This window comes from Syngnathus floridae, chromosome 15 (assembly GCF_059516105.1).
Source record: "Syngnathus floridae isolate MCC-2025c chromosome 15, RoL_Sflo_1.0, whole genome shotgun sequence".
In the NCBI taxonomy this organism is placed as follows: domain Eukaryota; kingdom Metazoa; phylum Chordata; class Actinopteri; order Syngnathiformes; family Syngnathidae; genus Syngnathus; species Syngnathus floridae.
This window is the reverse complement of record NC_142427.1, coordinates 7,467,217-7,487,410: the sequence shown is the minus strand read 5'-3', so window position 1 is coordinate 7,487,410 and position 20,194 is coordinate 7,467,217. Positions and strand designations below refer to the sequence as shown.

Sequence of the window (20,194 nt, the reverse complement as noted above, 5' to 3'; positions counted from 1 at the left end):
CTTTTTTTTTAAAGGAACGACCAGACAGAAAAATAACAGCTAAGAGAGAAAGAGTGAGACATTTTTTTTCCTAGAAAACGACCATGTATAGTAAGGCTTTTGTTTTTATTACAAAAATGACCATGTAAAATTATGTAGACTTTTTTTTTTTTTTTTTTTTTTTTTTTTTTTTTTAACAACTTTTGGCTGCATTTGTCCCACGTGTGTCTTTGTGTCCCCCATCAAGCAGCGAAAAGCGTCTTCATTAGCTTCACTGTCGCCAAGTCAGCTTCTCAGTTTTGCCTCCCCAGTCTGCAACTGTGCAATAATGCGTGCGTTGCAATGCTGCAGAGACCATCCTATCATCTGAAAACTGTTTAGTCCACCTTGAAAGCAGATTGGAGTTTGACAAGTCAGCCAAGACGGCTCAGATTTCAGGCTGGTGATATGCTGCCCCCTGCCGATCAAAAATGCAAACTTATTGAGCTATTTTTTGTGTCATTGTCAAGTAGTGTAATTGATTCAAATCCTCCATTTAACTTCTATAATCTTCTTTTAAAAAAAAAAAAAAATTGAAATGTTTTAGAATAACGTATGATTCAGCTTTTGTTTGTCAAATTGTTTTTTTCAAACTCCAGTCTGCATCATCAAAGCTTTTGATTCACGTAATGAAATCGCAAGCTTTACGCCTTTGTTTTTTGTTTTTGTTGCAGCTGACATTTACTGAAGCCATGAGGAACAAGGCCCGGCTGTCCATCACGGGCAGCGTAGGCGAGAACGGCCGCGTGCTGACGCCCGACTGCCCCAAGGCCGTCCATGCCGGGCCGCCCCTCCGCCAGAGCTCGGGCCTCGCCCTCGTCTCCTCGGAGCTCCCGTGAAAGCCAAAAACCTCTTAAGTGCCTTAAATTTCCAGGAGCAGGGTGCCTCACAACCACCCGGGAACACTGTTCGAGGTTTTTGCTTCAAACTAGCACCAACACTGTTTCAATCCCAATGGGGCCCAGATGCACTCCAGGGTGGGGACACCTGGGATATGATATCATTATGAATAAAGAAAACTGCTTTTTGGATCATTTTACCAGGACAAGCCGTTCCAAGGACTCGATATCAACAAGTGGGAAACGGCGCCCTATTTCAGATTTGTATCCATAGTACAAATAATTAAAAAAAAAACTATTGATAATGAATATAGGAAACTGTGAACATACAATGTATATTGAGTTAGGTGTACATAAGCTTGCTTGCTTTTTAAACCGTGTACAAAAGATTGTGAAGTGTCCACATTTGTTTTGTTTTTTCTAATGGCAATAATGACAAAAAGGTAGCTGCCTCATGTTAATTGATCCATTTCAAAGAGGAATGTCCAATCCCCTTCTCCTTAAACCCACACTGTGTAGAATTAAAAAAAAGAACAAAGAACCTGTGGGGTGGGAATAACTATTTTTTTCATTCTTTAATCTATTTTTTCTACAAAAAGTGAACGGATTAAAAAGAAAAAAAATCAAGTGTTAACCTTGTAGATCAGGGGTGTCAAACTCATTTTTTTCACGGGCCACATTGTAGTCATAGCTTCTTTCGGAGGGCCATTATGACTGTCAACCCAAATAAATGTATGAGCACCTCATATTATATACATTAAAAGCTACAAAACAAAATGACAAATAACTCGTTTTCAAATCAGACGAGTTGTTTGAACCCCTAACCCTAGCTTCCAGGGGTGTCAACCTCCAGTCCTCAGGGGCCGCGTTCCAGCGGCCTGTTATTAGGTACACTTGAAAATGGCGGTGTACCTAATGGAGTGTCTGTGAGATTCCCTCGTTAAGTGCAGGTGCGTGAAAACTTTTAGCTCCTTTTGAACGTGAAAGAAGCTAAAACTTTTCACGCAGGTGGGCTTAACGAGGGTCACTTGGAAAACATGTTGGAACGCGGCCCGAAGACTAGAGCTTGATACCTGTGACCTTTGACCATGATATTTCCTTAATAAAGTGGCCTGTTATTAGGTACACTTGAAAATGGCGGTGTACCTAATGCAGTGTCCGTGTGATTCCCTCGTTAAGTGCAGGTGCGTGAAAACTTTTAGCTCCTTTTGAACGTGAAAGAAGCTAAAACTTTTCACGCAGGTGCGCTTAACGAGGGTCACTTGGAAAACATGTTGGAACGCGGCCCGAAGACTAGAGCTTGATACCTGTGACCTTTGACCATGATATTTCCTTAATAAAGTGGCCTGTTATTAGGTACACTTGAAAATGGCGGTGTACCTAATGGAGTGTCCGTGTGATTCCCTCGTTAAGTGCAGGTGCGTGAAAACTTTTAGCTCCTTTTGAACGTGAAAGAAGCTAAAACTTTTCACGCAGGTGCGCTTAACGAGGGTCACTTGGAAAACATGTTGGAACGCGGCCCGAAGACTAGAGCTTGATACCTGTGACCTTTGACCATGATATTTCCTTAATAAAGTGGCCTGTTATTAGGTACACTTGAAAATGGCGGTGTACCTAATGCAGTGTCCGTGTGATTCCCTCGTTAAGTGCAGGTGCGTGAAAACTTTTAGCTCCTTTTGAACGTGAAAGAAGCTAAAACTTTTCACGCAGGTGCGCTTAACGAGGGTCACTTGGAAAACATGTTGGAACGCGGCCCGAAGACTAGAGCTTGATACCTGTGACCTTTGACCATGATATATCCTTAATAAAGTGGCCTGTTATTAGGTACACTTGAAAATGGCGGTGTACCTAATGGAGTGTCCGTGTGATTCCCTCGTTAAGTGCAGGTGCGTGAAAACTTTTAGCTCCTTTTGAACGTGAAAGAAGCTAAAACTTTTCACGCAGGTGCGCTTAACGAGGGTCACTTGGAAAACATGTTGGAACGCGGCCCGAAGACTAGAGGTTGTACCTGTGACCTTTGATCATGATATTTCCTTAATAAAGTGGCCTGTTATTAGGTACACTTGAAAATGGCGGTGTACCTAATGGAGTGTCCGTGTGATTCCCTCGTTAAGTGCAGGTGCGTGAAAACTTTTAGCTCCTTTTGAACGTGAAAGAAGCTAAAACTTTTCACGCAGGTGCGCTTAACGAGGGTCACTTGGAAAACATGTTGGAACGCGGCCCGAAGACTAGAGGTTGTACCTGTGACCTTTGATCATGATATTTCCTTAATAAAGTGGCCTGTTATTAGGTACACTTGAAAATGGCGGTGTACCTAATGGAGCGTCCGTGTGATTCCCTCGTTAAGTGCAGGTGCGTGAAAACTTTTAGCTCCTTTTGAACGTGAAAGAAGCTAAAACTTTTCACGCAGGTGCGCTTAACGAGGGTCACTTGGAAAACATGTTGGAACGCGGCCCGAAGACTAGAGGTTGTACCTGTGACCTTTGATCATGATATTTCCTTAATAAAGTGGCCTGTTATTAGGTACACTTGAAAATGGCGGTGTACCTAATGGAGCGTCCGTGTGATTCCCTCGTTAAGTGCAGGTGCGTGAAAACTTTTAGCTCCTTTTGAACGTGAAAGAAGCTAAAACTTTTCACGCAGGTGCGCTTAACGAGGGTCACTTGGAAAACATGTTGGAACGCGGCCCGAAGACTAGAGCTTGATACCTGTGACCTTTGACCATGATATTTCCTTAATAAAGTGGCCTGTTATTAGGTACACTTGAAAATGGCGGTGTACCTAATGGAGTGTCCGTGTGATTCCCTCGTTAAGTGCAGGTGCGTGAAAACTTTTAGCTCCTTTTGAACGTGAAAGAAGCTAAAACTTTTCACGCAGGTGCGCTTAACGAGGGTCACTTGGAAAACATGTTGGAACGCGGCCCGAAGACTAGAGCTTGATACCTGTGACCTTTGACCATGATATTTCCTTAATAAAGTGGCCTGATATTAGGTACACTTGAAAATGGCGGTGTACCTAATGGAGTGTCCGTGTGATTCCCTCGTTAAGTGCAGGTGCGTGAAAACTTTTAGCTCCTTTTGAACGTGAAAGAAGCTAAAACTTTTCACGCAGGTGCGCTTAACGAGGGTCACTTGGAAAACACATGTAGGTTAGGGGGCTCAATCTCATCTTTTTCACGGGCCGCATTGTCGTCATAGCTTCTTTCAGAGAGCCATTATGACTGTCAACCCAAATAAATGTATGAGCACCTCATAAGACACACAAATTTGATGCACAATTTGTCTTTGTGTGCCACATAAAATGATGTGGCGGGCTGTATCTGGCCCCCGGGCCTTGAGTTTGACACCTGTGTTGTAGATCTTTTTATATTTGTGTGGCGAGTCCAAACAATAATGCTAATCGATCGCCATTTCCTCTTAAATGTGGTTTGAAAATCTTTCATCAAAACGTGTTGGAACATTTAACGGGTTGAAACGCGGGTGATCAGTGTTTACCGTTTCCACTCTCGTTGCCTTTTTGTCCTCGCGTCCATCTTCAAACCTGATGACATTGTCGGGTTCCAATTGTACGTTTTTATTTTGGATCTTTTATAAGTAAAAACAAATCTTTCTGAATTCTGTCACGTGTCATTATTGTGTTAGTGTATTCCCTGTGTCAGTTTTCACCAATCCCACCTACGCCCCCTAGTGACCACAGGTCAGCATGACATTCTTTCAGTTTGAAGTTTAATGTTAATTCCATGCTGTGTTTTCAGTAAGAATACAGATGGTACTTGTGGCTCCGGTGACAATATCCAGTAGTACAAATCAGATTCACGTAACACACACACCGACAGGGAGGAAGAGAAGGTGGTAAATAATAACAAAGCAAAAGAAAGAAAAAGAAAAAAGACGAGGCAACCTAAAAAAAAAGTCGTTCTGGGGATTTAAGATACAGCAGGCCTCCATTTCCCAAACTTTATTTTTGTCCCTGTGCCCATGCAAAACTCTTTTCCGATACAATCAAAAGTGTTGGTTGGGTCGCCGACACTACACAAAGATATCATCGCCTAGTTAGCGCAACTACAGAACTTTGCCTTGAGCGCGACGGTTGGTCTGAGCAGTCAAGAGCGAGGAGAGTTTGTCATGATTAGAAACTCAATGGGGGTGTAAAAAGAAAACTCCTGTTGGAGGTGGTTCTATAGAGGGCACTTGAGTTGTTCTGCGCTTCCCTTTTGTTGCGTCTCTTTGCTAAACGAAGCGCTCGGTAACAGCACACACACGCACTCATCTTTTAAATAAACTCTTCACATGCGTGTGTCTGCGTGTAAGTGTGTGCGTGCGTGCGTGTGTGTGTGTTACAAAGACAGGCAAGCATACTTGGCAACAACATGAAGCATAAAACTAAAAGGACGTAGACCTTAAAGGGCATAATCTTGCAAATGAGACATCAGGGGAAAAAAATGAATAAAATAAGGATAGCTCCCAAACCCTGAAGGATTAAACCCAGAGTGGGGGTTCTGATGAGGTCGGTGGGAGTGAAAAGGAGAAATGGACGAGGAAGAGTCGCCGGATGGAGAAGGGGGCTTGTGGGCTCGTGGCATCGCGTTTGGGGTCTCACTGGGCCTCTTCCTCCGCTTCTGGCGGTGCTTCTGTGTTCTGTTCGTCACCTGGAAGATAAAAAGCGTTTAGCATCAAACTTCTGTGGGAGAGGGAAGAAGAGAAAACACACTGACAAACTCCAGAAAGATGGCATAGGAAGACACACATTCACACAAAGAGCAAGACACACAAACACAGAAAAGCACACAAACCAGAACGATAGAGACAAATGTCCACATGCACACAAATGCATAAAATCTAAAACGAGGACAAAAGCGAAAATAGAATCATCCACACACCCACACACACAGACAGACACACAGACACACACAGACACACACACACACAAACAAACAAACAGTGAGACTGTGCAGGTGTGTTCAAGCCATAGACAACCATGTTACTGGTTGGAAGGTTCTCATTGTGACCAACCAGGATAATGCGGACAAGCTTGGAAGGGTTGCCATGGTGACAACAAAAAAAAAAGGAGGAATTGGAGGATGCGCAAAGAAAGGGTGAGCAAATCGAGTGAGGAGCTCATTAGCAGCGACGTCCGCCACACACGCACTCCTCTCGCCATAATGTAACAAGCTGCTGTTAATAAGGTGCACGTTGTACATTTGGTTGGAGTGAGGCTCACGAGCTGGTGGAGGATGTGACATTGCAACTTCTTTGACAAGGAAATCTTTCTTTAGACAGATTGCGTCTGAGAGACAAATTCCAAGAGTGGTGTTTGAGAGAGAGAGAGGACATTTCAGGACACAAGTTAAGAAAACGAGGTGATAAAGCAGGGTAACAGGAGTGAGCAAGGAGACAAGGGGAGGTAAGGAGTAGGCAAGTTAGTTTTGCAAGATGTCGGGGGAGTGGTAGTGGAAGCAACGCAGAGGAGAAAGAGAAACTTACAAAACAACGTTTATTAAGGACGGAGCATGAATGGCCCCTTTAAGAATCTACGAGGAAGAGATGGTAGGTTAGGATGAGGACAGACAGGAAGTGGATCCCGTGGAGGGCTTAAAGGAGGGGAGGGGCTAACAGAGGCGTGTCTCACCATCTCCCTGCAAGTCTGAGGTCCAAAGTGTCAAGTTGTCACGTAGCAGCTGCATGATGAGCGTGGAGTCCTTGTAGCTCTCCTCGCTCAGAGTGTCCAGTTCGGCGATGGCGCTGTCAAACGCCTCCTTTGCCAACCTGCCCCAATGTCGGCAAGCGGGTCACAACGGTCGTCTCCGGAGAAGGTGCAAAGGCGGCGTGGGTACCTGCAGGCGCGGTCCGGCGAGTTGAGGATTTCGTAGTAGAAAACAGAGAAGTTGAGGGCCAGTCCGAGGCGGATGGGGTGCGTAGGCGCCAGCTCGTTGAGGGCGATGTCGCTGGCGGCTTTGTAGGCCACCAGGCTGTTCTCGGCCGCCTCCTTCCTGTCGTTGCCGCTGGCGAACTCCGCCAGGTACCTGTGGTAGTCTCCCTTCCTGCGGGAGAGGTTTTGGAGGGAATGCATTTATTGGAGCCCACCATAAGCGACACCCTGCCTAAAAACTGCCAGGAAAGGAAACATATAAAAGAAAATCAAAAAGCCAACATACATTTTGTAATAGAAAACCTTGGACTCTCCTGAGGTGGACGCCGGGATGAGGTGCTGGTCCAGAACTTCCAGGATGTCTTTGCAGATTGACTTCAGCTCTTTCTCAACCTGCAAATAACAGAAAGTCAGTATGCCGAGGTGATCCCAACGTAAACAAGGTGGGAGGCGTGCGCTCTGACCAGCTTGCGGTAGTCCCTGTACATAGTCAGCTTCTCCTCGCTGGCTTTGCTCTCCTCCTTCTGCTCGAGGCTGCTGATTATCCGCCACGAGGCTCTCCGCGCGCCGATCACATTCTTGTAGGCCACCGACAGGAGGTTCCGCTCCTCAACCGTCAGCTCCGTGTCCAAGCTCGCCACTTGCTTCATCGACTCCACCATTTCTAACCGCGAGAGCGGACACCGTTTGTTAGAGTGACAATAATGACGTCAGACTCAAGTCTGGAGGTAAGAGTAACTTTCTGACAAAAAGGCTCAGGAGAAGCAGTTTCACAGCGTTCGGCAGGCGAGAGGCGCAAAGGTCAAGTCGGGAAACTGCTTCAGCCTTACTTAAGTTTATTTTCTAGTTTGCGAAGACGAACTTGACTCGCTGGCCAAGGGCGGTCAATGCAAACGTTAGCGCCAGTGACGTCCATTTCATTAAAGAAAAAACATTCAGCACGACAAAAACATGATCAGGGCGATCTGGAAAAGAGCCAGAGCTTTTCCCGTTAACAACAGGTTTACAAACCCAGCAAGTTTTTATGCTGAGGTGGGCATTTTTTTTAATGGAGCTGCCAAATTGCGCCGCCGCGCGCGTGGGCCATCGACTGACTTGGTGAGGTGCTGGGAAGAGGGCCAGAAACGGTTTCACAGCCTCAAGGTGATTCACTGCAAAGCAATAGCAACAAATGGCTGCGCAATCCAGAGAGCAAGTGTGACAAAAAATTAAAGTACCGATTTAAATTCAATTAGCTGTTCATGGATATCAAAGTATGAATCACCAGACAGGTTTAAACAAGAGTTAGGGGTTCAATTTAGGGTTTTCGGGGAAGTGTTGGGGTATAAATGTTTTAGACCAGATTGGTTTGGGTGTCAAAATTAGGGTTCCTAGCCTCGGTTAGGGTTTGTAGTTTTTCCAAGTAAGGTTTGGGTTTCACAATAGGATTTCGAAGCCAGGGATTCGAATCATACTTTCAGGGAAAAAGCTTGGGGTGTTAATGTTAGGATTTCAGGGACAGCGCTAGGATATCAAAGTAAGGGTTCTCGACGGTTCCGTTGGCTAGAACTGCAAAGGGCCCTTGCCAAGCAAATGTGACTGTAAACTTTGATGGGTACAATCAAATGCAAATAAGGAGCTGTGAATCAAAGAACCCAACCACCACCACCGCCGCCACCCTAAGTCGATGCTAAGTAGCCAGCTAGCTCAAAGCATACAGAGTCAACGTTACAACACAATTTACAACCCTCATTTGGAATTTGAATCAGTCCGACGAGTTATGGCGTATTTTCGTCGAGGTGGAGGTGAAACTTGTAGGCGTATTCCCCGGGCGGCGCTCGCGTGACGAGGGTGAAGAAAGGCTAGCAGGCTAATTAGCTAGCTCGGTTAGCGGCTAATCAGTTAGCTACTGAGAAGGGAGGGGGGCTTTTGAGTTATCAGTTTAAATGTTATAAACTATGCCAAATGGTCATGGAACACATAGATGTTTAATTGACAGCGCACCTTCCCCCCTACAAGTCGCGAATATTTTTTTTTTTACCGTGTTATATCCAATTGGAATGACTATGTTCGCCATTTTGTTTCCACCATACCCGCAGATCCATGTGAACGGCGGCACCTACGCTGGGGGTGGGGGGCGACCCGGCTAGGGAGGAGGAAAGCCGGGGGGTTCGTGCCTCGAGCGAGGTGAGAGGCCGATGCCGAAAAAAAAAGAACAAAACAAAACTTACCATCGTATCGCTCCGCTTGCTCGGCAAGCTTCGCTTGGTAAACTGCGTCCACTCTGTCTGCCATGGTGCTCGGCTATGCGGTGGTGGAGGGGAAGGGGGTGCTCTTCGAAAAAAGGAAAAGTCCCGGAGGGGGGGAAGAGAGAGAGAGAGACAAAAAGGGAGGACTTGTCGGGGCCACTTGGTGGTTTCTGGCGACGGAGTAGCAACAAGCAGCACGGTCCCACGGTAAATATGGCGTCGGAGCAACATCCGGGAACCCTGCGCGTCTCCACCCTCCTCGGCATGAAACAAACGCGACACTCCCCGGCATCCACATGACCACACTGCATTATAAAAATGCGAAATCAATCGATAAATGTCGTATTAATGACGCCACACCGCAACGAGTGAATACATCGTATGATTTCAAAGAAACTCTACAATTCGGCTTTTGTAGTTTAGGAGAAAAGTGACCATTAAATGCGTGAGACTGTAAGTACAATTTGCGTCGAAAATGCTTTCGTGCGCCATTGTCTTCTAGTTATGACGTCACGTTTTAGGGGCGTTTAAAGCCAGGGTTAGGTGATCAAAATGGGTTATCTAGCCAGAGTTTCCGTTTACTGTGTTACACATGTTTCAAGAGCTTTAAGGACAGAGTTAAAATGTTTCAAGACCATTGTTTGGTTGTAACAAAGTAAGCTTTTAAGTCAAAAATAGGGTTTCTGTCACCACTAGAAAAACAACAAAAACAAGATCAAACTATCCATATCTTGGTACATTGACTTTTTTATTGACTAGGTATATTATTAACACATAACACATACAGAAAAATAAAACATAACCTGAAATATATTTTCATAACATTTTGACATAATGTACAAAATAAAATGGGAAATCTGTCTGTGGTCCTTAAACAGTGGTGTGGAATGGTACAAATCATTTAGTTCTCTGCAGGAAAAGATTTTTTGATCTTTTTGGGGGGCCTTAAAAACTTTCGGAAGGAGTGAAGGACTTAAGGTGCATGTCAACAGTTTCATAAGTGGTTGCTTCGGCATTCACGTGTGAGTTACAATAATCCCATTTAAGATGTTTTACCCAAGGCTACTATGAAAGTTTAGGAATCAGAGCTTGTTTTTTTCCCGTTTTTTTTTTTTAACACTTTCAGCATTTAGCAGCATGTCTACCTCTGGAAATACACAAAGCAGTATTATGGCCACACCTTATACATCTTTCAGTGTAAAGTTACAAGTTTACTCTTCCAATATCAGGTATATCCTCGCAATATGGCTTACTTCGCATAAAAGGAAGACTCTTGACAGATAACCAACATGTTTTTAAATCGTATTTTCTTTTTCAAAGATTCAATTACCATACATGATTTATCATTCATTCTATGAAATGACTTATTACATTTTTGTTTTTTGCAAAAAGGCAATTAGCACATACGTCTTGAATGTAGTGTAGCTTTCTGCTCATTTGTAGTGTGGCCCGCAATATTTGGGTCAGAAATGTCTCAGATGGTTCACAGTCTTAACGCAATGTTTGTAGATTTGATTAAGTTTAAAAAAAAAAAAAACATACACACAAACATAAAGATAGAGCAATACTGAGCGGAAAGTAAACAGTAAAGTGTAGTCTCAGATCTTGAGGTCAAGTTTGCTTTTTTCATTGTTGCTACCAGAACATTGGCAACCATTTGGGAATACTTCCCAGATTTTTTTGTTCATTTGAAATGAAAGCAGCTAATGCTAAATAGCTCAAATAGTTAATGAGCCTCATTTGGTTTCTGGCTAAATGCGGGATTGACATTTGACTACATTTACTTGATCAAAACAGAAAAAGAAAAGGGACTAAATTTGGCATCACACATCTCAAGCAGTCACAGAGAAATTTGACATCAAGATGCATAAATGAACTGCTACCACTTCCCAGATTATTTAGCGTAGCAAGATAATGCTAGGACAGTTCATGCAACATTTTTTGCTTTTTTGTTTTAGCCAGATGACGCATTTCCATGATCAAATACAGTGGAAGACAGCAGATAAAACCCAGACATAAGAATGTCATTTGGAAAAGTTTCAAAATTTACATCTCAAGGTATCAAGCCTCAACTCGCAGATTTTTGTTCAGTTATTTTAACACAGCGAGGAAACGCTGGGTAGCTCAGATAGTCAGCCCAACTTTTTCTGGTTCCAGTTGGGTGCTAAGAGAATTGTAAAACGTAAGACTAAAGTTTGGCTAGAATGCTTCATATTTGGTGTCACAAAGAAAAGGAAATTTAGAAAAAAATTCAGATTGCTTCTGTTCATTTAACTGAGAAAGCTAATGCGAGAAAGCTAAGACAATTAACACTAGTTTGGGTTCTGGTCTGACAAGGCAGTGGCATTTCACCACATTCCACAAAATGTAACAATTTGAGAATTGTTAATAAATGTTGTGAACTCCTTTTCCAATCCAGTTGTATTAAGCCAAATAATGTAATGCCACTACATCGCTGTTTGTTTGTATGGATGCAGCAGCATGGGCTAGTTTCCTTCAGACCATCAAAATTCAATAAATCGGCTATCAATAATCGATCAGCCATCCCTAAGATGGATGTGTAAACATTCACTTTTTGGTTTGCACATGTAATCAAGGCTTAATACGACATTACGGGCAGTTTGGGTTGAGAATTAATCATGGGGGAACGTAACCTAAAAATAAAATAGGTTCATTCATATACCTTATCAATAAAAAAACACGTACAAAATTAAAGTGTTATCTCATTTTGGGTTTGACTGTTAACCACAACAACCACAGTAATCGGGAATAATTTTCGCTGTTGTCATTCCAATGAGCTTTGGAGTCCATCAAAGAAGAAGGCGTTCAATCTCAGCTCGTCCGCGTTGGCCTTTAGGGCCTACGACCAGTTTAGCTTGTAGGTTTGCTTTGTAGGTGTGTGCTTCTGTAGTTTGGTGCGTGTGTGTGTGTGTGTCCCTCCACTGACACAAAAATACACAAGAGGCGGGTCCCCGGCGATGAGCTTTCCTCAGCTCTCGTCATCCGGCTGGTGTTGTTCCAGCAGTCGCACGTGGGTGAAGGGGAAGTGGCCGCGCTTGCCTTTGCACTCGCCCTCCCACTGGCCGTTCACGTTGATCTTGGTCACTTTCACCATGTCACCCACCTGAGGGAACAAAGGACAAAAAACATGCATCATCTGACATGATTGCAAGGCTAAAGATGTGCTCGAGTGTCTGTACAATTGTCTTGGTGAGGCAATGCAGTAGCGTAAATCTACATGATCACCCACACGGTGTCATTTCGCCGGTGGCCAAAATGCATTCAAGTTGCAGACCAAGCACACTTAGCAGTGTTTGATTTCACCATCACGCCAGCCGAATGAGTTATGCTCTCGGGCCGTGGCCAGTTTCATCCACAGTGAATGGCAACTTAATGGTCAGGCTTGTCAATCTGTGATGGGACCGCAAATCATTGCAACTGCAGAGCTCATTAAGCGATTGAGAGGTGGCTGTATGCAAAGCAGGGACAGGAAGAGAATCATTCAGGGAACTATTGGGTCCCAGAATGCTTTGCTCCCCTGGGCTGCACAATGAGATGCTCCCGTTACAATGTACAGAGTGTCGCATTCATACGCTCATCAACAGCTCGCATTTGTAAAGCCACTTTTGTGCGAGTGCACACAGGCGTGACGAGGCCGTCTAGCGGGCGACGCGATCTCTGCTTGAGGCGAACAAGGTCAACGGTGAAAGTCAGGGATGGCCCGCACTTTGAGGGACGGATACTTTGACGGACAACATAAAAAAAAAACGTTACCTCCAGAGCCAGTGCCGTCTTGTCGTAGGCGTTGGGCACCCTCTTCTGAATGGCCCGGGCGTAAACTGGCCCGTTCTGTAGGTTAGGCAGCTGGGTGGCGACCACCGGTTGGGCGTACTGGCCCGGGTCGCCCAGGGCTTGAGGCGGCCCCGTTCCATCAGCGCCGACCACCGTGCCCCCAACCTGACCCGCTTGTCCCGTGCCCCCAAGCGGGGCACCGGGGCCAGCCGCCGTGGGCGAGGCGGGCCGGTACTTCTCCACGTAGGGGACGGGGATCATCCCGGCACGTCCCTCCTGGTTGGCAGCGCTCCACCACTGCTCCTCCGGCTTCTCCAGCACACGCAAGATGTCGCCCTTGCGGAACGGGAGGTCCTCGTCGTCGTTACCGTGGAAGTCGAAGAGCGCCCGGACAAACTCCACCTCCTCACTCTGCTGCGGGGGTGCACCGGCGGAAGAGATGAATCCCATGTGCTTGGATTTGGTGATGGGCTCGATAAGGGTGGTAGTGTCCAAGTAATGGATCTTGTAGAACTCCAACAGGGCCGGCAGGGCCTCGAACTCCTGATCCCCGATGCGATACCGTGGAGGAGCCACACCTGGCAAACAAATGGTGGCTTGGTTAAGAACGTAAAAACATAAAATGTTGGGAAAGCAGAACATGAGCAAGAAAAAGGGCAAAGGTTGTGTAATAAAGAGCCTTGAGTGTGGTGGCGTTAATAGTCAGAAGCCGGGCTGTGCGAGTGCGCGACGAGGCCGGATGACAGACATTCCACGGAGGCCGATGTGAGCAATCATCCCCCACACTCTATTCCGGTTGTGACTGAACAGCCTGCCCTTTTCCATTCAAAAAAAAAAAAAAAAAAAAAGGGGAAGCTTGCAGCAGTTAGCAAAGCAGGCTGCCCAGCCCACATCCCGAATTTTGCTTGCCTCCGTTCCGTCCATTCATTTCCTCATGAGGGCTAAGAGGGGAGGTACACCCGGGACTGGTCACCAGCCCATCACTGGGCGAACGCAAGCATTCACAATTTAGCATCTTAAATTGGCAGCGTGACCAAATTGCCACTTTAGCATATAGTCTAATTTTATTACAATTCAAAACACAGTATGATTGCTTAGTTCATGCTCAAGTCTACAGGCGATCATAAATAAATTCTTGATTGGTTGCCGGCAGAAGTAACCAAAACTGCATTAAGAAATTGACCAAATCTAACTTTTCACAATTCACAGATGACGCAATTTACTTTTTGTGCATCTTGTATTCAAGTACGCAAGTGACCACAATGCCTTTAAATTTTACTATTACCATTATATTTACATTTGTACAATTTACTTTCCCCCCCTTGCCATGCTAATGTCGGCTACAAGCTAGGTCCCCCAAATCGCCACCTACAACTTCTCGTTTATATTGTACTTGTGCAATTAACGTGATTTTACAGGATCCGAATTGTAAACAACACACTTAAAAAACAATATGACAGTGCCTTCGGGAAATATAGGGGCTCCGGCGGTATTAAGTAGTCAAACGTGTTAAATCGGACTTTCCACTACGGCGGTTTCGTCCCGAAGGCGGAGCGACGGGGGCCACAGCCTAGCAAGTCAGACGGCATTTTAAAAATAGTTAAGAGTAGATCAGGAAAAGAGGGAGTTGGAAGCACAAAACACAAGGAAGTAGCGTTACCTGAGCCGGATAGTCTGTTAGTACTGATGCTGTTGATGATATAATGGGACACTTTGGAGTTTTCGGACACGGACAGCACGTAGTCCCCGGGGCTGGTTATGGAGTCCCTCACCAGGAAAACGCCGTGCCTCTGCCCCTGCAAGAGAGAAACGGCTTCCTGGCGGCTCAGCCTGCCCCAGAACCAACTCGCACGGTCTTCGGCGTCAAAATTACCGGCCATGACTGAACAATGAACGCCCCGAGGCTTGAGGCCCTGTTCCCCCCTTCGCCTCTATCGCTCACTCTCTTTTTTTATCCGCAACTCATACAAAAAACTTTGGGTCAGGGACGCTCCCCCGGCATTGAAAAACGGTGGACTATCACGACTTGAGGCGGGTTTTCGCGAGCAACGAAGACGCAGGAAGGCTTTCTGCGCTGTCTCAAGGCTTGTAGACGAGTGTTTGGTGTGATAAATGACCCAAAAAAGCCCCAAACTAATGTGCAACAAGAAAACTCCCGGACTGAAATGGCGGATCTAGGGAAAAGTTGACCTCATCTACCGGAAGGGATGCCTGGTCAATGGGAAGGGGTGCGTTCACGAGCCTCTAGAAATATCGGAAAATACACATAATTCGTCCAAATTGACTATTTAAAATGAAAACTCCACACTATGGGGTTTTGGTTGCGTCAACCAAAACGTGTACATCACCTTTCCAAAAGCATATTAAAATCACTAATATATGGTGCATGTGTACCTAATGAAGTGACCTGCAAGGGCACAATTGAAGACACGCCCGTGTAAACGGCAATGTTTTAATTTGGCCAGTAGGTGGCGACACGCAAGCTGTAATCAGTCTGCCTCACAATAATGAAGCTCTGGGTTTGAATCTCAGCTGCGATCTTCCCTAGATAGGCTCTCGTGATTCCGTGACTGTAACATTAAGCGCAATAGAAAATGGATAGATGGATAAAAAAAAAAAAATCTAGAATGGAAAACTGAAAATAGCTTTATTTTGACACACTGCAAAATGCATCTCATGCTATTCTAGAGCATGTCCATGTTGGATTTGCACATCCGCATCAGCAGTTGTGACAATTGTATTGTTAAATAGCGGGCCTTAGCTTCAAAAGTCCCTTTTGTAAACACCGCAACAGCATATGAGACCTACCAAACGTGAACACTTGCGTATTTCCTTATTCTTCGTTATGATTATATGGCAACAGCAATGTGTGTCTTTGCAGTCTTCTCTGATACAGAGTTACTCAAAGGTCTTCAGGTGGTTGTAAAGGGATTGGACGTAGGTGAACACACACATGGGGTCCGGTTTGTCGCCCATCTCCAGCATGTCGTCCACCTCGATCAGACGGAGACAGTCGGCCTGGGTTCTGAGAGGTCAATGGTGGTTGAGTCAATAAAGACCAGGAATTGGTTGGAATAGTGCCAGCCGTGTTCCTACATCCAAACCAAGATGATGAAATAACTTACTCTGCTGTGGTGAAAGCCAGCTGCAGGTTTTGCTTGCGGTTGGCGGGGTTCAGCGTGTTGTATTCGAACTCCAGCGGGAAAAAGGAATGGACCAGGGCGCAGAAGGCCATGCCGTCGCACCAGCTCGAGGAGAAGTTCTGGATGTCGATGTTCTGCACGATGAACATTTATTTGCAAGAGTTTCCAAAGATGAATTACAATTACTGACTTTTGTGTGAGTGTTTTGTGAAATCGGGGAATTAAATCAGAACCATCTCAACGGAGCATCCCGATTTTTGTACCTTGTAGCCGATGGTTTTTGAGCGGCACCACTCCAACAGGATCTGCTTGATACCGCTGGCGCTGGAGGGACCAAAGCTCTGGGAACGCTTCAGCTTAGGCTTGGAATCCTTGGGCCTATCCGATCAAAATGCAAATACCCTGGTGTCATAAAAATCACAGACAACCATCACCAGCTAGCTATATGTCGTCAATGTTACAAACTTGATGGGCTCGGAGTTCATCCTCTCGAAGAGGGCGCGTTTGGCTTGCGCTCCGCCAGCACGGGGAAGCGTGTTGGACTTGCTCACATCTTGCTTCGCCTCCACTGGAGGGGAATTGGCTTTCCTGGAGAGAATGAAAAACAACCACGTCGACTGGAGATACAAACAGCAGCAGAGGAAATTGACATCAGTCAACTTACTTTTCGAAACTTGGTGCGCAACCTGGTTTTATAATTGATTTGGAGGGAAGTAACTTTTCTAAAGAGGGAAAAAAAAGTATTTACTGTTCAGGAACAATCAAATCCAAAAGCAGTAGATACAAAAGAGAGATCCAGATGATGAGGATGGGATTGCCTGCCCGCTTTTTACCTGCCGGTTGAGGAAAGCTGACACTTCTCTTCAGACTCGGACTTGGCGTCTTGAGAACTGGAGCTGCAAAGCAAAACGTGAGAGGAGGCCTTCTTTGAAGATGGGCTGGGAGCTACCTCTCTTGAAGGGGTATTCCCCAGGTTTCACAGGTTCCTGGGATGCAATGGCTGAAGAAATGGGTGGCGATTCTACGCCGCTTTGAACCGAGGTGGAGAAACTCGATTGGGACTTGACCTCGCTCACATCTAATCATAGGAGATCTAATCAGAAAGAAAACCAACAACTCATACGGGATAGTGTTTTGGTATGGACCACTCACCGCGTCGAAATGGATACTCTCCTGCTTTTTGGGACAAAGATGAAGTCTGAACACTTTTGGGTGCAGGAGATGTGTCGGGGTTGCTTCTGCTCACAGCTGTGAGAGGAAGATGGGATGCAATCTCCTTTGTGCCACCTTACAGAGGAAATACAAATGGCGTCATTTCATTTTGACTTTAGTTGTGAACATTGATCGTTCGAAACGATTTGGAGCAGTAGGAGTGAAGAAAATCAAACTCACTACTTCTACTTTTGACTGTGGTTTCTGTCGTGGTTTTAAGCACGACCGGAGCTTCAGAGCTGACTCGAGTCACTGCGCTGATGGGAAGATGAGGTTCGGTAGGGCTGTCAAAGTTTTCCTGGACTGGATGCATCCAAAGATGGATTTAATCAACAAATATCTTCAAAGTGGTGGGAGTGGGAACTCACCTGACATGACACTGGTTCTGGAAGTGACAGACACGTGGGACTGGGCCACACATTCTAAAAATGATAAGCAAAGTTGAGGATGTTAATGTGACTATGGATTAAAAAAAAAAAAAGAGGGAGGGTGCTCACCTTGCTTCCTGTTCTGTAGTTCCGCGGAACCAACGTGCTTCTCTGCCGAGGCCCCCATTCCCTATTTTGGGAGACAACATAACATCCCAAATTTGGATTTTGTTTCCACACAAGGCTATGAAATTCATGATGGCAATCGATTTTACAAGCAAGCAACCTGCCCGCCTGTGTGATGATCGTTTTGCAGCTGTCGTGCTGTCTATTTGCGTGCAGGCCTTAGCAACGCGACGAGGCGACTATTGTTGACTGTTTACGTTCCGGGGTGTATCCCCTGTCATTGTGGACCACCGTGGCATTTTAAAACCACTTGTGCAAAAATAAACTCAGAGATGACAGCAATGAAGCCCACCGGACGTCCGTCATAGTTCATGTTGTTATCTGACACGGTTCAAGGAAGAAACCACTGAAAAGATTTTGATTTTCTTTTTGTTGTTACTACATCAAAATTAGATTTTTTTTGGCTCATACTGAGCATATTGAATGCAGCTGAAAGATTTTCCGAGCTGACAGCTGAGGCCATGCAAAAACGAGAGACTATTTTCGATGTGGTAATCGGCCCCGTTTGCAAGAGTTTCCTTTCTGTCCATGCGTCCCGATATAGCCCTAAATGGATGCTTTGCAAAATCAGCAGGGAGCAAGCGCCTAAGTATGTCACCCTGAAACGCGGCCTTTATTTGCATCCCCCTCAGCCTGCTCCCCTTTTTTTGCTTTCTGGCAGATGTCATAAGCAGACCCCCAATCTGTCAACTCGCCACCGGGATGGGAGATTAGCGCCTGGTTGATGTGTGGGCTTGGCGCTAGCCTCAGTAGGATATCACACTCTGACATCTGTAATCCATTTAAAACCCGAGCCCGGTCCACCTCTGTGAACTTCTTGGAAGCGCATAAACGCCAGTGTGCCCTCTTTATGCGTCTCATACGCACGGACGGCGTTTGGGAAGGAATACAGGGGAAACCGATACGGAGCACATGCCCAGCCCGACCAGGACGCTCTGGACTGCAAAGCGTGGAACCAAAAATAGCCCTGACCTTTTGGCGGCGATAATAAATCGGGCGCAAGCGGTGGTAGGGAAGAGTGTCAGGATATAATCGCGTGAAATGATATTACTGATGAGAAGAATGACAACTTCAAAGAGGTGACGTTTCACGTCCTCCCAGTCGTACTAAATTGTTCTACACCACTGGACCTGGTTTCAATTGGGTGAGCGGGATTACCTTTGAATACTTACATTAAGTTCCTTTGCTCTCCATGGTGGTAGGGTTCCAGATGTAGCCAGAGCCACCTGGCCCCTCTGGCCTCCCTGGTTCCCATGGCGCATCTCCTCCTCCACGAGCCCATTTCCCAAACCTTGGTCTTTCTTCTTCGCATTGGTGGGGGAGTTTTTGTCAATTTGCACCCCAGCGAGAGACTCTACCAGGCGGCTGAGGGCCTCTAGTTTGGAGCGGAGCTGCAGGTTTTCCTCCTGAAGCCTGCCCACCGCCTCGGCCATGGGCCCGCTGGAGGCGCTCATCTCCTCAATGCGCCGTTCCATGCGCTGTTTGAACGCACTCACGTCCATGTGGACTTCCTTTACGGCCGCCTGCAAGGTAGCATTGAATTCATCCAGGGCCTTGCTGACCATTTTCTCCTCGGCACCCTTTGCGCCTTGGTCCATGGCTGTCTAGTAGTATCGGGTTGGAGTCCAGAAACAAGAGTTCTCTTGATGTTCTTTTCTTCTCCAATGGAAATTCTCAACAGATACCTGCAGTGTCCATAATAATAATCCAGCAAGGACACTTTAGAAAGATCACAAGGAGTCCTTACCCATTAAGGACCCTGGACGTCTCTCAAAATAAGTCCTCTCTTTCTCCTCTAACTTGATCTTCCGTCTCTGTAATGGAGAAAGGTGCAGATAAATAAGTGTCACCGGGAGGGCGACGACAAGGTCTGGCAATCAAATCAGGTTTGCAACCGGGTATGATATTAACAAACCTTCGGAAAGAATCTGGTTGTTGTCCCATCCTCTTCCAGGCTCTGCTAGTGAGTCTTTCTCTCAGTTCCGCCAGACACTTGTGCCATCTGTGCTTGAGCGCAACAGGTTTGGCTATGTATTTTGGGACGTTAAGGGGGGGGGGGGGGGGGGGGTAGTTGTTAGGAGGGGCTTGTATTATTTGTGTGGGGGTACTATTAGCAACTGGTGATAAGACACTAGATGATTACAATTTTTTAAACACAAGGTGAAAAATGTGAACATATGAGAATTTCTTTGGTGCTTGATGATTGCTCACCATCTCTATTGTAGTTCATATGGATTCCTGGATCTTGTTTAAAGGACTGGGAAGAAAAAAGGCCTTGCCCGAAGCATACAATTGTCCAAAATAAAGTTAGGTGTATTGATGAATATGTTAAATGGGACGTGCATTAGTGTTGGCTCGTGAGTGAACGACTCGTTCAAAAGAACGAATCTTTTCAGTGAACGAGAGTGAACGAATCACTTCCTAAAATGATTCGTCCTTTTGTCAGTTCATATGACTTCAATCAGTAGGTGACAGTAATGCCCATTGAAGCTGGTGCCACCTCGTCTTTGGGTAATCTTGATTTTATAACACTTATAGTA

At 45.7% G+C, this 20,194-nt stretch overlaps 4 protein-coding genes across 10 annotated transcripts in view; 1 reads left to right on the top strand and 3 right to left on the bottom strand.

Moving 5' to 3' along the window:
• LOC148386236 (glutamate receptor 4) overlaps nucleotides 1–4,471 on the top strand; it is a 51,800-nt gene extending 47,329 nt beyond the window's left edge. For all 6 annotated transcript variants that reach the window (XM_088399640.1, XM_088399639.1, XM_088399642.1 and 3 more), the window contains one exon: nucleotides 693–4,471. In XM_088399640.1, coding sequence (XP_088255766.1) covers nucleotides 693–857 — 165 coding nt within the window. In that variant the 3' untranslated portion in view covers nucleotides 858–4,471. The remainder of the gene's footprint in view (nucleotides 1–692) is intronic.
• A 94-nt stretch (nucleotides 4,472–4,565) lies between these two features.
• LOC148386235 (14-3-3 protein epsilon) lies at nucleotides 4,566–9,214 on the bottom strand. The gene is made up of 6 exons (XM_088399647.1): nucleotides 8,936–9,214; nucleotides 7,190–7,389; nucleotides 7,012–7,118; nucleotides 6,691–6,897; nucleotides 6,486–6,622; nucleotides 4,566–5,505 (listed from the first exon to the last, which is right to left on the bottom strand). Exons 1-6 carry the CDS (start codon nucleotides 8,997–8,999, stop codon nucleotides 5,453–5,455), a joined length of 768 nt encoding a protein of 255 aa, XP_088255773.1. The 5' UTR covers nucleotides 9,000–9,214; the 3' UTR covers nucleotides 4,566–5,452.
• Nucleotides 9,215–9,682: 468 nt separating this feature from the next.
• On the bottom strand, nucleotides 9,683–14,969 carry LOC148386234 (adapter molecule crk-like). Its single transcript, XM_088399646.1, has 3 exons — nucleotides 14,406–14,969; nucleotides 12,728–13,323; nucleotides 9,683–12,077 (listed from the first exon to the last, which is right to left on the bottom strand). The coding sequence occupies exons 1-3, from the start codon at nucleotides 14,623–14,625 to the stop codon at nucleotides 11,943–11,945; spliced, it is 951 nt and encodes a 316-aa protein (XP_088255772.1). The 5' UTR covers nucleotides 14,626–14,969; the 3' UTR covers nucleotides 9,683–11,942.
• A 406-nt stretch (nucleotides 14,970–15,375) lies between these two features.
• LOC148386233 (smoothelin-like protein 2) lies at nucleotides 15,376–19,706 on the bottom strand. 2 transcript variants are annotated; one of them, XM_088398712.1, is made up of 14 exons: nucleotides 19,570–19,706; nucleotides 19,402–19,468; nucleotides 18,827–19,339; nucleotides 17,598–17,658; nucleotides 17,469–17,522; nucleotides 17,281–17,403; nucleotides 17,041–17,175; nucleotides 16,838–16,966; nucleotides 16,722–16,784; nucleotides 16,553–16,610; nucleotides 16,354–16,476; nucleotides 16,152–16,266; nucleotides 15,871–16,022; nucleotides 15,376–15,770 (listed from the first exon to the last, which is right to left on the bottom strand). In XM_088398712.1, exons 3-14 carry the CDS (start codon nucleotides 19,250–19,252, stop codon nucleotides 15,644–15,646), a joined length of 1,566 nt encoding a protein of 521 aa, XP_088254838.1. In that variant the 5' UTR covers nucleotides 19,253–19,339; nucleotides 19,402–19,468; nucleotides 19,570–19,706; the 3' UTR covers nucleotides 15,376–15,643. The 2 variants fall into 2 exon arrangements, with proteins under 2 accessions (XP_088254838.1, XP_088254839.1); XM_088398713.1 differs by having other exon boundaries at nucleotides 18,827–19,258.
• Nucleotides 19,707–20,194: the final 488 nt, after the last annotated feature.